Source organism: Monodon monoceros, unplaced genomic scaffold, assembly GCF_005190385.1.
Source record: "Monodon monoceros isolate NGI ecotype Baffin Bay Population unplaced genomic scaffold, NGI_Narwhal_1 Super_Scaffold_4, whole genome shotgun sequence".
In the NCBI taxonomy this organism is placed as follows: domain Eukaryota; kingdom Metazoa; phylum Chordata; class Mammalia; order Artiodactyla; family Monodontidae; genus Monodon; species Monodon monoceros.
Window position 1 is genome coordinate 58,102,122 of NW_021703781.1, and position 22,241 is coordinate 58,124,362.

At 39.0% G+C, this 22,241-nt stretch overlaps 1 protein-coding gene across 1 annotated transcript in view; it reads left to right on the forward strand.

Annotated features, from left to right (window-relative positions):
* CFAP58 (cilia and flagella associated protein 58) overlaps positions 1–15,654 on the forward strand; it is a 105,867-nt gene extending 90,213 nt beyond the window's left edge. Inside the window, exons 16-18 of the mRNA XM_029244820.1 lie at positions 8,687–8,806; positions 11,641–11,774; positions 15,426–15,654. Coding sequence (XP_029100653.1) covers positions 8,687–8,806; positions 11,641–11,774; positions 15,426–15,537 — 366 coding nt within the window. The 3' untranslated portion in view covers positions 15,538–15,654. The remainder of the gene's footprint in view (positions 1–8,686; positions 8,807–11,640; positions 11,775–15,425) is intronic.
* The last annotated feature ends 6,587 nt before the right edge of the window (positions 15,655–22,241 follow it).

A 22,241-nucleotide genomic window follows, 5' to 3' on the forward strand; every position in this document is an offset into this window, starting at 1 on the left:
GGACAGTCATCCACAGGAAGACACTGGAACTCACCAAAAAAGATAGCCCACGTCCAAAGACAAAGTAGAAGCCACAATGAGATGGTAGGAGGGGCACAATCACAGTAAAATCAAATCCCATAACTGCTGGGTGGGTGACTCACAGACTGGAGAACACTTATACCACAGAAGTCCACCCACTGGAGTGAAGGTTCTGAGCCCCATGTCATGCTTCCCAACATGGGGGTCCGGCAGCGGGAGGAGGAATTCCTAAAGAGTCAGACTTTGAAGCCTAGTGGGAATTGATTGCAGAACTTCGACAGGATTGGGGAAAACAGAGACTCTACTCTTGGAGGGCACACACAAAGTAGTGTGTGCATCAGGACCCAGGGGAAGGAGCAGTGACCCCAGGGGAGACTGAACCAGACCTACCTGCTAGTGTTGGAGGATTTCCTGCAGAGGCGGGGGGTGGCTGTGGCTCACCATGGGGACAAGGACACTGGCAACAGAAGTTCTGGGAGGTACTCCTTGGCGTGAGCCCTCCCAGAGTCTGTCATTAGCCCCACCAAAGAGCCCAGGTGGGCTCCAGTGTTGGGTTGTCTCAGGCCAAACAACCAACAGGGAGGGAACCCAGCCCCACCCATCAACAGTCAAGCGGATTAAAGTTTTACTGAGTTCTGCCCACCAGAGCAACAGCCAGCTCTACCTACCACCAGTCCCTCCCATCAGGAAACTTAAACAAGCCTCTTAGATAGCCTTATCCACCAGAGGGCAGACAGCAGAAACAAGAAGAACTACAGTCCTGCAGCCTGTGGAACAAAAACCACATTCACAGAAAGAAAGACAAGTTGAAAAGGCAGGAGGGCTGTGTACCAGATGAAGGAACAAGATAAAACCCCAGAAAAACAACTAAATGAAGTGGAGATAGGCAACCTTCCAGAAAAAGAATTCAGAATAATGATAGTGAAGATGATCCAGGACCCTGGAAAAAGAATGGAGGCAAAGATCGAGAAGATGCAAGAAATGTTTAAAAAATACCTAGAAGAATTAAAGAACAAACAAACGGAGATGAACAATACAATAACTGAAATGAAAACTACAGTAGAAGGAATCAATAGTAGAATAACTGAGGCAGAAAAACGGATAAGTGACCTGAAAGACAGAATGCTGGAATTCACTTCTGTGGAACAGAGTGAAGAAAAAAGAATGAAAAGAAATGAAGACAGCCTAAGAGACCTCTGGGACAACATTAAACGCAACAACATTCGCATTATAGGGGTTCCAGAAGGAGAAGAGAGAGAGCAAGGACCAGAGAAAATATTTGAAAAGATTATTGTCGAAAACTTCCCTAACATGGGAAAGGAAATAGCCGCCCAAGTCCAGGAAGCTCAGAGAGTCCCATACAGGATAAACCCAAGGAGAAACACACAGAGACACACAGTAATCAAATTGGCAAAAATTAAAGACAAAGAAAAATTATGGAAAGCAGCAAGGGAAAAACGAAAAATAACATACAAGGGAACTCCCATAAGGTTAATAGCTGATTTCTCAGCAGAAACTCTACAAGCCAGAAGGGAGTGGCATGATATACTTAAAGTGATGAAAGGGAAGAACCTACAACCAAGATTACTCTACCCAGCAAGGATCTCATTCAGATTTGATGGAGAAATCAAAAGCTTTACAGACAAGCAAAAGCTAAGAGAATTCAGCACCACCAAACCAGCTCTACAACAAATGCTAAAGGAACTTCTCTAAGTGGGAAACACAAGAGAAGAAAAGGACCTACAAAAACGAACCCAAAACAATTAAGAAAATGGGAATAGAAACATACTTATCGATAATTGCCTTAAATGTGAATGGATTAAATGCTCCAACCAAAAGACACAGGCTTGCTGAATGGACACAAAAACAAGACCCACATGTATGCTGTCTACAAGAGACCCACTTCAGACCTAGGGACACATTCAGACTGAAAGTGAGGGGATGGAAAAAGATATTCCATGCAAATGGAAATCAAAAGATAGCTGGAGTAGCAATACTCATATCAGATAAAATAGACTTTAAAATAAAGAATATTACAAGAGACAAGGAAGGACACTACATAATGATCAAGGGATCAATCCAAGAAGAAGATATAACAATTATAAATATATATGCACCCAACATAGGAGCACCTCATTACATAAGGCAACTGCTAACAGCTATAAAAGAGGAAATGCACAGTAACAGAGTAATACTGGGGGACCTTAACACCTCACTTACACCAATGGACAGATCATCCAAACAGAAAATTAATAAAGAAGCCCAAGCTTTAAATGACACAACAGACCAGATACATTTAATTGATATTTATAGGACATTCCATCCAAAAGAGCAGATTACACTTTCTTCTCAAGTGTGCACGGAACACTCTCCAGATGGGTCACATCTTGGGTCACAAATCAAGACTCAGTAAATTTAAGAAAATTGATACCATATCAAGCATCTTTTCTGACCACAACACTATGAGATTACGAATGAATTACAAGGGAAAAAAATGTAGAAAACACAAACACATGGAGGCTAAACAATATGTTACTAAATAACCGAGAGATCACTGAAGAAATCAAAGAGGAAATCAAAAAACACCTAGAGACAAATGACAATGAAAAGGCCACGATCCAAAATGTATGGGATGCAGCAAGAGCAGTTCTAAGAGGGAAGTTTACAGCAATACAAACCTACCTCAAGAAACAAGAAAAATCTCAAATAAACAATCTAACCTTACACCTAAAGGAACTAGAGAAAGAAGGACAAACAAAACCCAAAGTTAGTGGAAGGAAAGAAATCATAAAGATCAGAGCAGAAATAAATGAAATAGAAACAAAGAAAACAATAGCAAAGATCAATAAAACTAAAGAAGAAGATAAACAAAATTGATAAACCACTAGCCAGACTCATCACGAAAAAGAGGGAGGGGACTCAAGTCAATAAAATTAGAAATGAAAAAGGAGAAGTTACAACAGACACCGCAGAATACAAAGCATCGTAAGAGACTACTAAAGCAACTCTATGCCAATAAAATGGACAACCTGAAATAAATGAACAAATTCTTAGAAAGGTATAACCTTCCAAGACTGAACCAGGAAGAAATAGAAAATACGAACAGACCAATCACAAGTAATGAAATTGAAACTGTGATTAAAAATCTTGCAACAAACAGAAGTCCAGGACCAGATGGCTTCACAGGTGAATTCTATCAAACATTTAGAGAAGAGCTAACACCCATCCTTCTCAAGCTCTTCCAAAATATTGCAGAGGAAGGAACATTCCCAAACTCATTCTACAAGGCCACCATCACTCCGATACCAAAATCAGACAAAGATACTACAAAAAAGAAAATTACAGACCAATATCACTGATGAATATAGATGCAAAAATCCTCTACAAAATACTAGCAAAGAGAATCCAGCAACATATTAAAAGGATCATAGACCATGATCAGGTGGGATTTATCCCAGGGATGCAAGGATTCTTCAATATACGCAAATCGATCAATGTAATACACAATATTAACAAATTGAAGAATAAAAACCATACGATCATCTCAATAGATGCAGAAAAAGCTTTTGACAAAATCCAACACCCATTTATGATAAAAATTATGCAGGAAGTGGGCGTAGAGGGAACCTACCTCAACATAATAAAGGCCATATATGACAAACCCACAGCAAACATCATTCTCAATGGTGAAAAACTGAAAGCATTTCCTCTAAGATCAGGAAAGACAAGGATGTCCACTCTCACCACTATTATTCAACATAGTTTTGGAAGTCCTAGCCACGGCAATCAGAGAAGAAAAAGAAATAGAAGGAATACAAATTGGAAAAGAAGAAGTAAAGCAGTCACTGTTTGCAGATGACATGATACTATACATAGAGAATCCTAAAAATGCCACCAGAAAACTACTAGAGCTAATCAATGAATTTGGTAAAGTTGCAGGATACAAAATTAATGCACAGAAATCTCTTGCATTCCTATACACTAATGATGAAAAATCTGAAAGAGAAATTAAGCAAACACTCCCATTTACCATTGCAACAAAAAGAATAAAATACCTAGAAATAAACCTACCTAAGGAGCCAAAAGACCTGTATACAGAAAACTATAAGACACTGATGAAAGAAATTAAAGATGATACAAACGGATGGAGACATATACCATGTTCTTGGATTGGAAAATTCAATATTGTGAAAATGAGTATACTACCCAAAGCAATCTACAGATTCAATGCAATACCTATCAAATTACCTATGGCATTTTTTACGGAACTAGAACAAAAAATCTTAAAATTTGTATGGAGACACAAAAGACCCCGAATAGCCAAAGCAGTCTTGAGGGAAAGAAAAGGAGCTGGAGGAATCAGACTCCATGACTTCAGACTATACTACAGTGCTACACTAATCAAGACAATATGGTACTGGCCCAAAAACAGAATCATAGATCCATGGAGCAAGATAGAAAGCCTAGAGATAAACCCACACACCTATGATCAACTAATCTATGACAAAGGAGGCAAGGGTATGCAATGGAGCAAAGACAGCCTCTTCAATAAGTGGTGGTGGGAAAACTGGACAGTTGCATGTAAAAGAATGAAATTAGAACACTCCCTAACACCATACACAAAAATAAACTCAAAATGGATTAGAGACCTAAATGTAAGACCAGAGTTTATAAAACTCTTTGAGGAAAGCATAGGAAGAACACTCTTTGACATAAATTACAGCAAGATCTTTTTTGATCCACCTCCTGGAGTAATGGAAATAAAAACAAAAATAAACAAATGGGACCTAATGAAACTTAAAAGCTTTTGCACAGCAAAGGAAGCTATAAACAAGACGAAAAGATAACCCTCAGAATGGGAGAAAATATTTGCAAACAAATCAATGGACAAAGTATTAACCTCCAAAATATATAAACAGCTCATGCAGCTCAATATTAAAGAAACAAACAACCCAATCCAAAAATGGGCAGAAGACCTAAATAGACATTTCTCCAAAGAAGACATACAGATGGCCGAGGAGCACGTGAAAAGCTGCTCAACATCACTAATTATTAGAGAAATGCAAATCAAAACTACAATGATGTATCACCTCATACCAGTTAAAATGGGCATCATCAGAAAATGTACAAACAACAAATGCTGGAGAGGGTGTGGAGAAAAGGGAATCCTCTTGCACTGTTGGTGGGAATGTAAATTGATACAGCCACTATGGAGAACAGTATGGAGGTTCCTTAGAAAACTAAAAATAGAATTACCATATTATCCAGCAATCCCACTACTGGGCATATACCCAGAGAAGACCATAATTCAAAACGACACATGCACCCCAATTTTCATTGCAGCACTATTTACAATAGCCAGGCCATAGAAGCCACCTAAATGCCCATTGACAGATGAATGGATAAAGAAAATATGGTTCATGTATACAATGGAATATTACTCAGCCATTAAAAGGAATAAAATTGGGTCATTTGTAGAGACATGGATGGATCTAGAGACTGTCATACAGAGTGAAGTAAGTCAGAAGGAGAAAAACAAATATCGTATATTAACACGTATATGTGGAACCTAGAAAAACGGTACAGATGAACCGGTTTGCAGGGCAGAAGTTGAGACACAGATGTAGAGAACAAACGTATGGACACCAAGGGGGGAAAGCCACAGGGGGGTGGGGATGGTGGTGTGCTGAGTTGGGTGATTGGGATTGACATGTATACACTGATGTGTATAAAATTGATGACTAATAAGAACCTGCTGTATAAAAACATAAATAAAATTTAAAAATTAAAAAAAAAGTTCCTTCTTCCACAGATTTTTGGAGCAGCTTGATAGTAATAAGTATCAACTTTTCTTCAAATGTTTGGTAGAATTCACCTGTGAAGCCATCTGATCTTGGACTTTGTTAGATATTTTTTATTACCAATTAAATTTCATTAATTGGTCTGTTCATATTTTCTATTTCTTCTGTCATGATTCAGTTTTGGAGATTGTATGTTTCTAGGAATTTATCCATTTCTTCTAGGTTGTCCATTTTACTGGCGTCTAATTGTTCGTAGTAATCTCTTATGATCCTTTGTATTTTGGTGGTGTTGGTTGTAACTTTTCTTTCATTTCTGATTTTTTGTTTATTTGGGTCCTCTCTCTCTCTCTCTCTTCAAAGGTGGCCCTGCTCACTCCCTTTGGTGAGGTTAACCCCAACCCTAGCCCCACCCTGTTATGCTTTGATGACGTTTCCACTTCCAGTGATGCACTTCCTGCATTTCTGGCTGATGCAATCTCCACTTCCAGTTACACCGCTTGCCACGCCCCCCCCCCACGTGACCATGAATGAAAGAACCAGATAACAGGGAAACTTCAGGGTGAGAGAATATAAGCAGGAAAAGCTGACCATAGTGCACTGCCATGGCAACTTATCGCTGTGGACCCTTCTGCGAGGTTATCATCTGCCTGCCTTGTGACGTTGAGCAACATCTGTCTGGCATATCTGACAGCATCATATGATGGCTGGACAACACTCCCATTACACTGCCCATGGATAGCCTCTGGGGCAACCAACAGGTGAACCAGCAGATGGGTGTCCTTGCTCTGATTCTTTATTATTTCTCTATTTCATTTATTTCTTCTCTGATCTTTATTATTTCTTTTCTATCCCCTAACTTTCCGTCTGTGTGTGTCTTTCGATCTGAAGTGAGTCTCTTGTAGGCAGCGTACATTTGGGTTTTGTTTTTGTATTCATTCAGCTACTCTATGTCTTTTGATTGGAGCAGTTAGTCCATTTACATTTAATTATTGATATTTTGTTAATTTCTTTTTCAAAGTTTTTTGTTCCTTTCTTTTTCTTTTGCTCTCTTCCGGTGTGATTTGATGACTGTCTGTAGTGTTACGGTTGAATGCCTTTCGCTTTTTGTGTGTATCTATTATTATATATTTATATATATATGTGATATATATATGTGATTATTTTAAGTTGCTGATCTCTTAAGTTTGAATGCATTCTAATCAGCCTACATTTTCATTCCCCACCTACCACGGTTAATGTTTTTGATGTCATATTTTACATCATTTTGTTTTGTGTGTCTCTTAACTACATATTGTGATATAGATGATTTTACTACTTTTAGCTTACAGCCTTCCTCTAGCTTTATACATTGTTGACTTACTACCTTCACTGTATGTTTAGCTTTACCGGTGAGATCTTTCCTTTCATAATTTTCATATTTCTAGTTGTATCCTTTTCTTTTTCACCTAGAAAAATTCCTTTAACATTTCTTTTAAAGCCCGTTTAATGGTGCTAAACTCTTTTAGCTTTTGCTTATCTGTAAAACTCTTTATCTCTCCTTCAAATCTAAATGATAACCTTGCGGGGTAGAGAATTTGGGGCTGTAAGTTTTTTCCTTTCATCGCTTTGAATATATTGTGTCACTCCCTTCTGGCCTGCACAGTTTCTTCTGAAAAGCCAGCTGATAGTCTTATGGGAATTCCCATGTATGTAACTAGTTGTTTTTCTCTTGCTTTTTTAATATTCTCTCTTTATCTTTAATTCTTGCCATTTTAATTACAGTGTGTCTTGGTGTGGTCTTCTTTGGGTTGATTCTGTTTGAGACTACTCTCTGTGCTTCCTGGACCTGGATGTCTTATCTTTCCAAGGTTAGGGAAGTTTTCAGCTATTATTTCTTCAGATATTTTCTGTGCCCCTTTCTCTCTCTCTTCTCCTTCTGGGATCCCTATAATGCAAATGTTAGTACACTTGATGTTATACCAGAGGTCTCTTAAACTATCCTTATTTTTTTTTTAATTCTTTTTTCTGTTCAGCTTTGTAATTTCCACTACTCTATCTTCTGGTTTATAGTTCCTCTGTACCATCTAATCTACTGTTGATTCCTTCTAGTGTATTGTTAATTTCAGTTATTGTATTCTTTAGCTGTGTTTGGTTCTTCTTTATATTCTCTAACTCTTCGTTGAAATTCTTACTGTGTTCATACATTCTTCTCCCAAGTTCAGTGAGCATCTTTATGATTATTACCTTGAGCCCTTTGTTGGATAGATTGCTTATCTCCACTTCTTTTAGTTCTTTTTCTGAGGTTATGTCTTGTTCCTTCATTTGTAATATATTACTCTGTCTCCTCATTTTGCCCAATTCTCTGTGTTCATTTCTATGTGTTAGGTACATCAATTACATTTTCCAATCTTGGGGAAGTTGCCTTATGTAGGAGATATCCTTTAGGGCCCAGCAACACACTCCCTTCTGGTCACCAGAGCTGTATGCTCTAGTGGTACCCCCTTTGTGGACTGCATGTGTCCTTCTGTTGTGGCAGGGCTGGCTACTGTGGGCATGTTGGTAGGTGGAGCTGGCCCCTGGCCAGGCTGGCTGGGAGGCCATTCCTCATGCAGTTGTTGCAAGTCCCCTGGAGGGAAGGGTAGGCTTCCCATGTGGTTTGCCACACAACCTGGGGGTTGCAAGGCTGCTGCTGGCCTGCTGGTGGGCAGTGCCGGGTCCCTATGTGGCTTGATGCTTGATTGAATGAATCTACGTGTGAATGTAATCAGTGTGGAGCTGGGAAGGACCTTAGGATGATCCCAAATCATCCTGACCATGCTGTTAAAGGCGCTTCCCTTGTCTTGATGTGGTTATTTATCTCCATTTGTGGTTATACTCTCCACCAGGAAAAGGAGAAACTGTATGTGGAACTAAAGCACATCCTGGCCCGGCAGCCTGGGCCTGAGGCTGCAGAGCAGCTACAGATCTACCGCCACACGCTGCGGGAGAAGACCAAGCAGCTTAAAGTAAGTGGTAGCCTCTGCTCCTTCCTGGCTGAAGGACAGACACACTCTGGGGAATACCCGTGGACAAGTCTACTGCCTCAGTACAAGGAGCCAGTCTCCCAAATGCTGTCCTCCTTTGGTATCAGCTTTTTTAGTGTTCCAGTCCTGGGAGGCACAGGGCAAGCCTTAAAGCTACCCCTCTGCTCCTAAGCTAATAGGCTCCCACAAAACAGGGAGATGAACAAGTGGACAAAGAGCTGGGGAGAGGATGATGGCAATGGGATAGAAATTTGGGGGACAAGGTTTGTATAGATTATCTCAAGATGATTTAGAGGATTCGGATGGTGGGAAAGAACAGAGGGAATATTTTAACACCACTGCCCACTGAAGCAGATCATTGTGTCAAAGCAGGTTTTTACTATTCATTCCGCCTGAAATACATGTACACAAAACACAGGCTACTCCCCAGTCCCCAGGAACCTTGCTTCATGACCATCTATGAAATAAGAAGCCATGAAAGGGAAGTAAAATCATTTTAGGATTCTGTTAGTGTAAGTTCCCTTCTAAGTGACATAAGAACATTAGCTGGGGAGATGGAATGTTTTAGTATTATATGCGCCTTTTTAAAGTTTTCTCAAAAACTGCATGTTCCCACTATATCCTCAGCTTTACCTCCTAAAAAGTACTTAGATATTCTTGGCACGTTAGGGAAGCCTTATACACACACATGCACAGAATGTAGCGCATGGCAGCCGAATTCTGGCACTTTTCTGTGCAGTGATGGTAATAATCATTGCCTTTCTGCCTGGGGTAAAATAGACGCCACGCTGCTAATCCTTTCACAAATACAATGTTGTAAAATCGCATCCTTTTACTTAAAAAGGGCAGATGAAACAGAAACGTAATGACAGCATTAATTTTCAACTTATCACTGTTAAGCATTCATTTTACATGAGTATCCTGAGACATAATTTGAGATTTGTAGGAGGCATAATCTTTTGATTATTTTCATCCCTTTAAACAATTGAATATATCAAATAAAATAAAAACTTATTTTCTCAGGGGTGGGTGTAAATTAGAAAAGCCCATGTCTTTACACTACTCTCAGATAGGCATACTTAGCACTGGATTGTATTCAGTGGTTCATAGCAGACTTTTGTTACTTTAAGCCTTTATCTGAGGATATCCAGATTTTTGCTCTGAATGACATGTGACCCCTGGTGGAAGATTCAGGGGTGGATAATACCAAGCCTGTCCGCCAGTTTGTCCTCATTATCTGGGCTCTTTTAGGAAATTCCACATTCATTGTTTGGAAACAAGGTCTTTGCTCCTAAGAGTTTAACTATTTTTTTTTTAACATCTTTATTGGAGTAAAATTGCTTTACAATGGTGTGTTAATTTCTGCTGTATAACAAAGTGAATCAGCTATACATATACATATATCCCCATATCTCCTCCCTCTTGCGTCTCCCTCCCACCCTCCCTATCCCACCCCTCTAGGTGGTCACAAAGCACCCAGCTGATCTCCCTGTGCTATGCGGTTGCTTCCCACTAGCTATCTATTTTACGTTTGGTAGTTTGTATATGTCAGTGCTACTCTCTCGCTTCATTCCAACTTAACCTTCCCCCTCCCGTGTCCTCAAGTCCATTCTCTACGTCTGCATCTTTATTCCTGTCCTGCCCCTAGGTTCATGAGAACCTTTTTTTTTTTTTAGATTCCATAGATATGTGTTAGCATACGGTATTTGTTTTTCTCTTTCTGACTTACTTCACTCTGTATAACAGACTCTAGGTCCATCCACCTCACTACAAATAACTCAATTTTATTTCTTTTTATGGCTGAAGACAGTTTTTCTTCCAACATGAAAAGCATATTCTTTAGCTCATGATAACATCGTCAGAATCCTTTTCACAGCAGTTAAGAGGAAATAGTTCAGAAGCAGACGAACACTCGAAAGATAAACATCTGCCTTTTATGCAAATTTTTTAAAAATGCAGAACTAGACGAAAACCAAATCAAATCTATTGCATGCCCCTTAGGACAGTAGCCTCCCTTTTTTCCCCTTGGTTTTTGTTGGGGTACCCCTCATTTTAGTGTGCTCTACACATCCGTTTAGGTGAGTAAATTCCCTCTTTCCCTGTCCAGCCTGAAACCAGTAGCATCTGCTGAACACACAGTGCAAGAGGCAGGTAATTAGGCTTCCTGTTAGAGCCCCTCGCATGCAGTACACTCTCCCTGCAGATATCATAGCCCCCTGCTTCTTAGAGGTAAGTCCCAGTGCTGGGATAAAGAGAGAACCTGTGAATAGTCCCAAAGGGCACAGTAAAGAGGTGATTGACATTCAGCAGAACAACAGCCTTGGAAAACATATAAATTGAATACCTACTGAGTGGTGGTGGGGGCAGGATGATTCTGAGTAATTTTTACAATAATCCTCAGATGAATCATGCTCCCTTGCAATGACTTTTCTGAATGCTTTATTAAAAAAAGGCTTTAAAAGCAATTTTATGCTGTATGTCTGGGATTTTTCTGTTTCCACTCACAGTATTCTTGAACCACATTACACCATTCATATGTGAGCCTGTTTGCTTGTGCCTGATAGTTCTCCTTTAAAGCAGGGGAATGAGGTTCCATTGTTTGCCACTGGATTATGAGTCTTCAGACCTCCATCATATTTTTACCCAGATACAGACCTTGAACTGGTAGAAGTGTGCGGATTAACTGTTAAACCTGGGCATGGTTTTGTATCTCTAGCCTCACTGAGGTAAGTGGCCGCGGATTAAAAAGATTTTTCAGAAAAGGATATTGTCTCACTGCGCATCTTCTGTTAATGCTGCTTTATCTGTCACGCTAGGTTTTGTCTTCAGAACTGAATATGTATGAATCGCAGAGCCAAGAATATAAGTATGAGATCGAGAAACTTAGCAATGAACTGCTGAACTTAAAGAAGAAATACCTTGCTCAGAAACGTAAAGAATACATTCAGAAGTAAGAATTAGTCAAATGTTCTAGTTCTGTTGTGCCTATTAACTGCTGATAAGAAAATAATTGAAGACAGTCACGGAGTCACAGACTTCACTGGGGTAAACTAAGTCAGGGGTGAGCAAATTACTTTCTACAGGTCCCTCAGTGGGCTGGTGTTAGAGCAAGACGGGTGTCTCCTTTGATACTGAGACCCCTCCTTAGGACCCTAACAGGGATTCATTAATATCAGCTCACTGGTGGACCTTGTGTGGAGCAGAGGAAACCTAGTGTGATTTTTTCCCCCACATGGTTCTCACGGTTTGGAGATAATCATTCCATAATTATGTCTGCAGAGGAGGTTCACGATTAGCCTTGTATGGGCTGAAGCATATTCACACTTAAAACCGCTGTAATTATGAGCAGTTCACAAGTAATTTTCACCTATGTTTTAGATAAACTGTCTCTGAACCATTTCTGTGTCTAGTACCTGACTTCAGTATCTGCTGTAGGGTATCAGCATGAGCATTCTTCTAGGAGATGATAATGCAGATATCAGGTGAATATTTTGGGTTTCAGGATGCGTACATGTTGAAGAGTAAATGTTCTCTTCACTTTGTTATTGTTTGCCTAATCCTGGGGTGAGTGAGTGGGCCCAGATGAATCAGCAGGTTTGAACCTTGGCTGTGTGCATTGCCCAAATCATCTTGTTCATTCTGTAGAGGCTCACATTGTGAGTTGAAAGTCAGGCTTGGTATTTCATCCACATGGGCGTTTCAAGGACATGGTGAAACAGGGTTTGAACGCATGCATCAATAATCCATTAGTGGCAAACAGCTACTTAAAGTAGCTGGATGCGAATTCATTTGCCAGTAAAAATCTATCCTTTTTGTATATCAGAATATTCCCCCATTCCACATTTAGATGCCAGTTCCTTGGTAGACTAAAATATTGCTAAAAACTATAGCTAATCTAGATGGGTCTGGCTCAATGTGTGGGTCTAGCAACTGTCTGATGCAGAATCACTGGTGAGATTTATTAAACATGCATGTTCCTAGGCCCCATTTCCAGATATTTGGATTCAGCAGGTTCTGGATGGGCCTCAAAAATCTGCAGTTTAATTGCTCTCTAGGTGAATTCCATGCACACTGATGTTTGAGAACCACCGATGTTAATGATGTGAATTGAATGAATGTTGGAGTAGAAACACTAGTTTTCTTTTAGGGCACCAAAGTTGTGCTTATCAAATGTCATGTCTAGTTTCCACGTGAGGCAGTTGTCTAGCTCTGTGGCCTTCAGACTTTCTGAGTGTGCACTCTTATCAGTAAAACAATTTTGAACTTGCAGCCCCCCTAATATATACGCATATCGTTTTTAAAATTAAAAAAATACTATTTTGGAATAGTTTTTTACCTCCAATATATTTTAATTTATAAAGTACACACAAATACTATTGTCACTTTGTGAGTAATTATTAGTAAAGAAAGGTTTTTAATTTTCAAAGATAAAATATTGAATCTCTAATATCTTCTTGCCACTTGCCAACAGGTCATCCCACTCATCTTGTAGAGTTCACACACTCCATTTTGGAGACCAGTGGTCCAGTTGAAACAGTTATAAACAGCTGGCTTGGCTAAACAGTTAATTGCCTTCCTAGAGCTAATTAACTCACCTGCCTTGGCCCTGGGATTTGGCTTAGTTTCCATTGACCTTATTGATCCCCCGGCCAGGCACACACAGTTTTTTGGACACAGGGAGCATGCTGACAGAGGGACACCCCTCTGATAGCTCATTCCCTCCCAATGGCCCATCCACTAGAATTGCACTGCCCCCGGGCAGTATGCCACTTGTGGCTATTTAAATTAAAGTGAATTGCAATTCAATCAAATTAGAAATTTAGTTCCTTAATTGCACTAGTCACATTTCACCTACTTAGTAGCCATGTGTGGCTAGTGGATGCCGCATTGGGCAGCTCAGATACAGAGCTTTTCCACCATCATGGAAAGTTCTATCAGATAGCACTGCTCTAGACTCTGCCTTTGCCTTGAATCCTCATTCCTTGTGGCCAGTCTGACCTGGCTAGGGCATCATTTGGTCGTTCCATTTAGTTGGGATCCATAAACTGGAGGGAGACAGAGAGTTATGAGTTCATGGGAGAACAGGGAAAAGAAGAAAAAAAGATTAAGGAGCTGAAGGAAAATATGCCCAGGCAAGAACAAAAGTGCTGAGATGGTTTAGACTGGAAGGAAGAAGGCTGAAGGGAGTCATTAAGATGGTCTATAAATGCATTAAAAAGATCATATAAAGGAGACATTATTCCCATTAGTCAACTTAGATCAGGCCAGAAGCATTAAGCTTAAGTTCCTTCAGAGAGGAAATTTTAAGTTATTTAAGGCGAGAGAGGGCAGGGAGAGGGGGGCACTGCCTGCAGCTAGCAACAGTCAGGAGGTAGACAAGTTGTCAGGGTACTTGAAGGAATCTTCTTTGCTGGACCCACTCAAGGCTAAAGCTTTTGTCCTGTTTATGGAGGACGGCTTTTATAATAATGAAATCAATTCTGCTAAGGGACAGCTGGATTGATTAATAAATTTTCTGCAGGTTCTTTTCAAATGGAATAATTTAGAATAATCTCTGTGGCTATTCTCACACATACTCTTTATAAAATAGCAACTCATATCATTTTTACCTTTTTGCCTTTTTTTTTTTTTTCACTTTTCTCAAACCCTGTTTTTATCATGCTCCAGTCCTGACCTGCACCCCTACCCACCTGCCCTTGACTCCCCTACTCTGGACCTCCAGGCTGGTCTAGAGTCTGCAGTACAATTCAGATTCTTTTGCAAAAGGTAGAATTCTCTTCCCTGAAGTAAATCACTTCTATTAGCCAAATCTAATTGGTTTTAGTCTTAGTAGTTTGCTCAGTTTTTATTTTTAAAAAGGGACTCCAAAGATGTTTTCCATAAGACCCTAATTATTCAATAGGTAATTTTTATAAATTTAAGATACCTCTGCAGGAAACCTGAATATGTGTGTGTGTGTGTGTGTGTGTGTGTGTATGTGTGGGTATTTAAAGAAGATCTGCATAGAAGATACATTGTAGATTTTAGATTAGAACTTCCTTTATCTATTGCCAAATGTACCATCTTATTTATCTTTCCCAGCTTTTCTCGTATCTTAAACTATTTCTAATAATAACTGCTGCTCATCTAAAGTTATAGGAAAATTTGTATTTTATAAATGTCCAAGTTTGATGAAGATACCTTGTGTGTGTGATAAATATTTATGTTTCCACTGAAACTTTGGATTATAAAAGTTGATAAATGATGAATTAGTCATTATAATTGAGCCAAGAGAAAGATTCCTCTGACTGATCTTTGGAACTAAACAAATGCTTTATAAAATAGGAAGATGATTACAAGTCAGGAGCCTCCAGTCCACAGGGTCTGAGCTATTAGGCCTTCTGTCCGTATTTAGAGCAACATTAGGAAAGCACATTTAATTGTGTCTTTCCCTAATTCTATGTGTTATCAGTAACACCTAATTAGATTTAAACCACCACCTTGTCTCAAACTGGAAGCTTTGATCAAAGCAGTTTTCAGTGGCTAGTTCACCCTAAGAACTATCAAACATAGAAGAGGAAAAAGATGGTAAGGAAGTTAACTTTCACCTCCTCTCTTATAGGAACAAGGACAGAATAGGCATGGAGAATGCCTTCTCAATGGCCAAACTAACTGGCCCTCGTTTTACGGGGGGTGGATTTCCCCTCAGCAAGTCATCCAAGATGAAGTCCTAACTCCGAGCTGCTGGCTGGGTCCAGTTGAACAGCTCACGAAATTCACTCTGGAACATTTTGGAGGAATCTCTTTGAAATCCCTTGGATCACAGACATTTAGGGAAATCAGCCCTCAGATTCCAGGATGGAAAGAAACGCAGAACTATTATAGTCATGTACATATAAGAGTGATGACATTCTACATAGTCCACATGGATATTAACAGAGTGTAATTATATCTGTTCAATTAGGCCAACCCATTCCATGAAGCAGATCTTTTGTTACTACCACATTGATTTATTTTGAAATGCACCACATCTAGATACTCTGTATGGATGAAAGTTTGGATCCTAGTGTCTATTATAGACATCGGTGCATAGGTTTTATATTTTTAAAAAAATTTTTTGAAATGCAATGCATTCTTTTTAATAAGAATCTATTATAATTATTCCTCATTAACAAGTCATTGATGAGATGAGAAAGAAGGACACACTCTCGAGTATTTAAAAAGTGTTCTGAGAGTGATTTCTATGTGGAAGTTCTTTTCAGGCCTGGGGTATGAAAATCTATTCCAAAGAGACATACTAATAAATGCTTCATCATAAAAAATAAAAAGAACTTTTGTAGAGATTTTGATCTTTGCTTTGGTAGAGTACATAATTAAAGTTTAAAACTACTGTGAGAAATGTTTAACCCAAGGATGTGATTCAGAGGAACCAGGACTGTAAAATGAGGGGTTTGGGCTGGTATCCATTGAAGGTCTATCCTTTCTAGACCTCACACTTGGAGAAAAGAGTTACATGGGACAGAGATCTGTTTGCCTTCCAGGCTGCAGGCCAGCATTTTGAGCCACTGAATCCATTGTATTTTCTTTGTATTGAAGCCACAGTTATGTGGGCATCAGTTCAAAGTTCCCTTCTTTAAAGTGTTCAGTCAGTAATATTATGTGGGACACTCTGGCCATCTCTCTCCCAATAACTTGACCTCTGTAATTTTTTAAAAATAATTGAGGAGTAAGTAGCTTATGGATAAGTAAGGCCAGTATAAGTAGATCATTCCATTTGTGCTGCAGAACTGAGGTTCCCATTGAGAGGAGCAGGAGACTTAATGGCCCCAAGATGTTTGTTTAGATTATCCAGAGAGGTGGGAGTTTAGAGGGATCTAAAATCATATTCCACTGTCCCTCTCAGTTCACCGCCAGAAGCAGACCCAATGCAATGATGGCCATGAAAGTGATTGATTCTGAAATGATCCCAGGAAACATCCTAAGAGTTGGGAAAGTAGGACAGGGAAGGGAAGGAGACCAACCTAAGGCTCAATGTCAAGTTCCATGGTGGGAGACTTTGGCTGGACCTTTCAGGGAGCTCTGGAGACAATGTAATCACATCTCAGAGTTGTCCCCATCAGGGTGAGGGAACTGGGATATTTATATCCCCCATGCTTCCAGTCACTGGCCAAGGACTGCTCTGGAAGGGTCTTTCTGGTCTTCCCTGTAGGCAAACCAGCTCTCAAAGAGACAGCGGTTGCTGACTGTTGGAAGCAGAAGTGGTTAAGGGCTGGGGGAACTGAGTCAGGCAGTGTCATCCTCTGTTGCTTCTCTCACATGATCACAGTTGAGAGCTGCAGATGGAAATCAACCTCCAGTGTAGCTGGTGACCCTGTGGTGAGGCGTGACCATCAGCAATTTGTGTACCATGCGGGAGCATGAGAATGGTTATATGCACAAGAGAATTTGCTTAGAAAACCTTAAACCTGAAGAATCACAATGGGGCCATTTCCAGTTTTGAAAATCACTGATGCTGTATTCCCTCAGAGCCAACCACATTCTGTTTAGACAGAAGACTTTTACAGGTAAGGTGAGGCAAGACAGTTATGACATGTGCAGCACTGGAGGGTTTCCCATCCATTCAGGAACATTTTGAAGTATAGTCATAGCCAACTTCCTTCTGAGCCCTTGGGTGGCTTTGTAAGAGGTTCACTTCTCTAGAGAAATGGGGTCTGTGATTCTTGATCTATTGCAGTATGGCAAAGACTCTGGAGACAGATGCCAGGTTCAAATCCTGGCTCGTCATAACAATTGAGTTGTTTTGAGGATTAAATGAGTTAATGTATGTAAGCTTAGAACAATGTCAGGCCCATAGTAATTGCTCAATAAATACCTGCTATTATTATTACATAAGAGATACCTTATGTTTTGAAATTTGAGAATCAAAGTTGTTACATAATACTTTATTATATCAACTGTAAAGATGATTCTTATCCTCGTTTAGTGGGTGAGTGACATTAAAATGTCTGGATGAAGCTAGATTTGCTAATGCAATTTATAGTTTAGTATCTTGCAGAAATGCCATATTGGAGACCTCATGAAAACTTCTGTATATTTTTCTTATAACTGTGATCTGGGGACAGATCCTTCACTTTCAGGAGTTGGAGCTTCCAGAGGGAAAGACCCTGGTGGCCTCTAGCTACCATTTTCTTCTTGTTTCTCTCCATGTAATGGAGAAGGGTGGTCAGCCTCTGCTGATGACCTCTGATCTTGGTCCCATGAGCCGAGATCGCACAGGCTCTGGGAGCTGACGCAGCAGCTCTATCAACTCAATACACTTATGTTCAAACGGAGGAAGAGTAGATTAAGGCTTAGAAAAGGTGGAAGATACTGCTGCTGCCTCTCATTTACTGCACATCCTGACAGCCCAGGGTATTAAAAGCAATAACTATTTAGGTGCAGGTGTTGCCACTGTAGCCACAGTACAAAAATGAGCTATTAAAAACACTGAGATTTGCAGATCATTAAAGATAACTGTGAACTCACGGTGGGTTTAAGGTGCTTTTAAAATCACATATTTGAGCTGCATTGTAAAGCAACATTAGGAGATTATACAGTAGCATCATTTTACCCCAGGGTTTTGAGCATTTCAGAAAGGAGTCCTGTTGCTAAACCAGCCATTGACTCTCAACTGGGCTGATGGGGAGCTGGTATGGTTTCTCTGTTGATAGACACATGATAAAGGGGACTCCCTGGTCATTATTTGCTGATCATAGCTTCTCAGCGACTGCTCTTAGGCCAGGTTTTTATTGTGCTTACCTCTGAAGAAGTTGCTCAGAGCAAAGGTTTTTTGCTGTGATAAGATGTAGGGATGGAGGTTGTCATGCTAGGAGGAGATGGCAGCAACTCTCCTTGTCATGGGCTGTAATTTTGCTATAAAAATTTATCCAGGGTTGATAATTATTGTTTGATTTCCCGGCTTGCTCAACCAGATTCTGAAGTTTGACCTAGGCCAAGATACCCATCAGAAAATAGTATATCATGACTTTAGAGCAGAATGGCATTTCAGAGCCCAGACAATTTGAGGAAAGATATTCTCTGTCTTAAACATAATCAGTTGTATGGAGACCTAGTTGTAATAGAAGCAAAGGGAGGGCATTTTAAAATAGTAAAATAGTTAAAAAATATATCTCATGGGCTTCCCTGGTGGCGCAGTGGTTGAGAGTCTGCCTACCGATGCAGGGGCACGGGTTCGTGTCCTGGTCCGGGAAGATCCCACATGCCGCGGAGCGGCTGGGCCCGTGAGCCATGGCCACTGAGCCTGCGCATCCGGAGCCTGTGCTCCGCAACGGGAGAGGCCACAACAGTGAGAGGCCTGCGTACCAAAAAAAAAAATATATATATATATATATCTATATATATATATCAGTATTTTCTTTGTAGTAGATAGGAAGTATTTTTATGGCATTATCCATTTTTAACTTCTAATTCAATGCTGTTTTAGTATACCATTTCTCATACCTATTATTTAAAAGTTCCATTAGGGTTTTGAGATCCATTAGAATTTTATAACAGTATGAAATGTGATGTCAACAGGGTACCATTTTTCTTTTTTATAATTAAAAATAGATTTTTTCCCTATTTTAAAGTACCTGATTGAACTACAGATAGAAAATTAGAAAATACCAATAAGCAAAAAGAAAGAGGACATCAATAATCCCACCATCTATTGATAACTATTGTTTTCCTGGGCTAATGCACGTCTCATCCGTTGTACCAATTGTTCATACCCACCATCTGTTCTGACTGGTTGGTGCTTGTAATTCCCAATTGTTAAATATTTTGTATATCACCTTTGAAATACTACTGTTTTATAATTTTGAGTGTATCTTTCTAGACATTTAAAATAAGTATATATAGATATATTTTGTTTTTTAAAAATCAAAGATGTAATTGAGATATAATTCACATATAATGAAAGCATGGATTTTAAGTGTACAGTTTGGTAAGTTTTGACAAATGCATATGCCCAAGTAACCACTACCACAATCACTACCACAACTGCAACCCCTGCCCTCCACCACCGCCAAGAATGCCATTATGCCCCTTGGCAGTCAATATTCACAGCCCCCATCCAGCCTAAGCAACAATGGATCTGTTTTTCATCTTTTATTAGTTATGTCTTTCTTAGATTTCATATAAATGGAATCATACAGTAGGCACTCTTTTGCACCTGGCTTTTTTTCATGTAGTTTAATGTTTTTTTGAGATTCACCAATGTTGTTGTTTATATCAATAATTAATTCATTTTTATTGCTGAGTAATATGCCATTATATCGACAACACAATTTGTCTATTGGTTTACCTGTTGATGGGAATTCAGGTTGTTTCCAGTGTTTAGCTATTAGGAATAAAGTTGCTATGAATGTTCATTTACAAGTCTTTATGTAGACAGATATTATCATTTCCAGGAATGGAATTGTTGGATCAATTCAAGGGGTATGTATACATTTAATTTGATGAGAAACTGCCAAACTTTTGGACCATTTTACATTCCTACCAACAATGTGTGTGAATTCCAATTACTCTAATCTTTTTCAGTATTCAGTATTGTCAGTATTTTTTTAAGCCATTCTATTGGATATATAGTGATATCTCATTGTGGTTTAAATTTGTATTCCCCGATGACTAATAATGTTAAACTTTTTTTTTTTTTTTTTTTTTTTTTGCGGTACGCGGGCCTCACACTGTTGTGGCCTCTCCCATTGCGGAGCACAGGCTCCGGACGCGCAGGCTCAGCGGCCATGGCTCACGGGCCCAGCCGCTCCGCGGCATGTGGGATCCTCCCGGACCGGACGCACGAACCCGCGTCCCCTGCATCGGCAGGTGGACTCTCAACCACTGCGCCACCAGGGAAGCCCTGTTAAACATTTTTTTCATGTGCTTTCTGTCATTCATATGTGAAGTGTCTTCAGACCTTTTGACCATTTAAAAAATCTTTTTATTAAGTTGTAAACGTTCTTTGTGCCTTCTGGATACAAAACCTTTGTCAGATATATTCATTGCAAACATTTCCACTTGGCTTCTGGCTTACCTTTTCATTTTCTTAATAGTGTATTTTGAAGAGCAGACCTTTTAAATTTTACTGAGGTCCAATTTATCCTTATTTTTCTTATGTAGTTTGTACTTTTCTTGTCCTAAGTAATTTTTGCCTACTCTGAAATAGTAATTTTATATCTGTTTTCATCTAGAAGTTTTATTATCATTTTAGTTTTTATGTTATATTTATGGTTCATTTAGAGTTAATTTTATGTGTGGTGTGAGGTTAGAGGTTCATTTTTGTTCCATATGGATATCCAGTTGTTCAGCACCATTTGCTGAAAAGACTGTCATTTTCCAGTGAATTACCTTGGCCTATTTATAGAAAATCAGTTGACTTTATTTGAACAGTTCTATTTATGGACTTTGTTCTGTTCTGTAACTCTATACCTATCTATTTTGATGACAGTAACTTTGTCTTGAAATTTAATGGTACAAGGTCTTCAACTTTTTTCTTCTTCTATAGAAATCTTTTAATTGTTCTAGGTTTTATCCATATTTATATACAGCTTAGAATCAGCTTATCAATTTCTACAAAAAAGCCTGCTGGAAATTTGGTTGGGATTGCACTGAATCTAGAGATCAATTTGGGAAGAACTGTCATTTTGACAAAATTGAGGTTTTTAATCCATGAACATGGCACATATCCCCATTTATTTAGATTTAAAATTTTTTTCTCAGCAACATTTTATAGTTTTCAGTGTACAGATATTGCACATATTCTGTTAAATTTTTGCCTAAGTATTTTGCAATTTCTGATGTTACTGTAAATGGTATTTTACCTCTTATTTTCCGTTTGTTATTAGTATATGGAAATACAACTGATTTTTGTATATTTTGTATCTGATGACGTTGCTAAATTCATTTATTTTACAGCTTTTTGGAATTACTTAGGATTTTCTGTAAACATAAACATGTTTTCTACAAATAAAGACAGTTTTTCTTTGTTTCCAATCAGTATGCTTTTTATTATTTGTTTCTTTGTTCGTAATCACCATACTTGCACTGGCTAGGACTTCAAATAATTGTTAAAGTGGTGCTTTGTTCTTGACGTTAGGAGGAAGGTTTGAGTCTTTTATCATGAGGTATGATGTTAGTGGCAGGATTTTCATAGTTGCCTTTTATTAGGTTGAGGAAGCTCCCCTCTATTTCCTGTTTACTAAGTTTTTAATCATGCATAGATACTGTTTCATCAATGCCTTTTCTGCATGTATTGAGTTAATCATATTTTTTTTCTCATTTGTTTTGTTAACATGGTGAATTACCTTGACTTTCAAATGTTCAACCAACTTTGTATTCTTTGCATAGACCCCACTTGGTCATTTTTATACATATTATCATTATTATATGTTGTTGAATT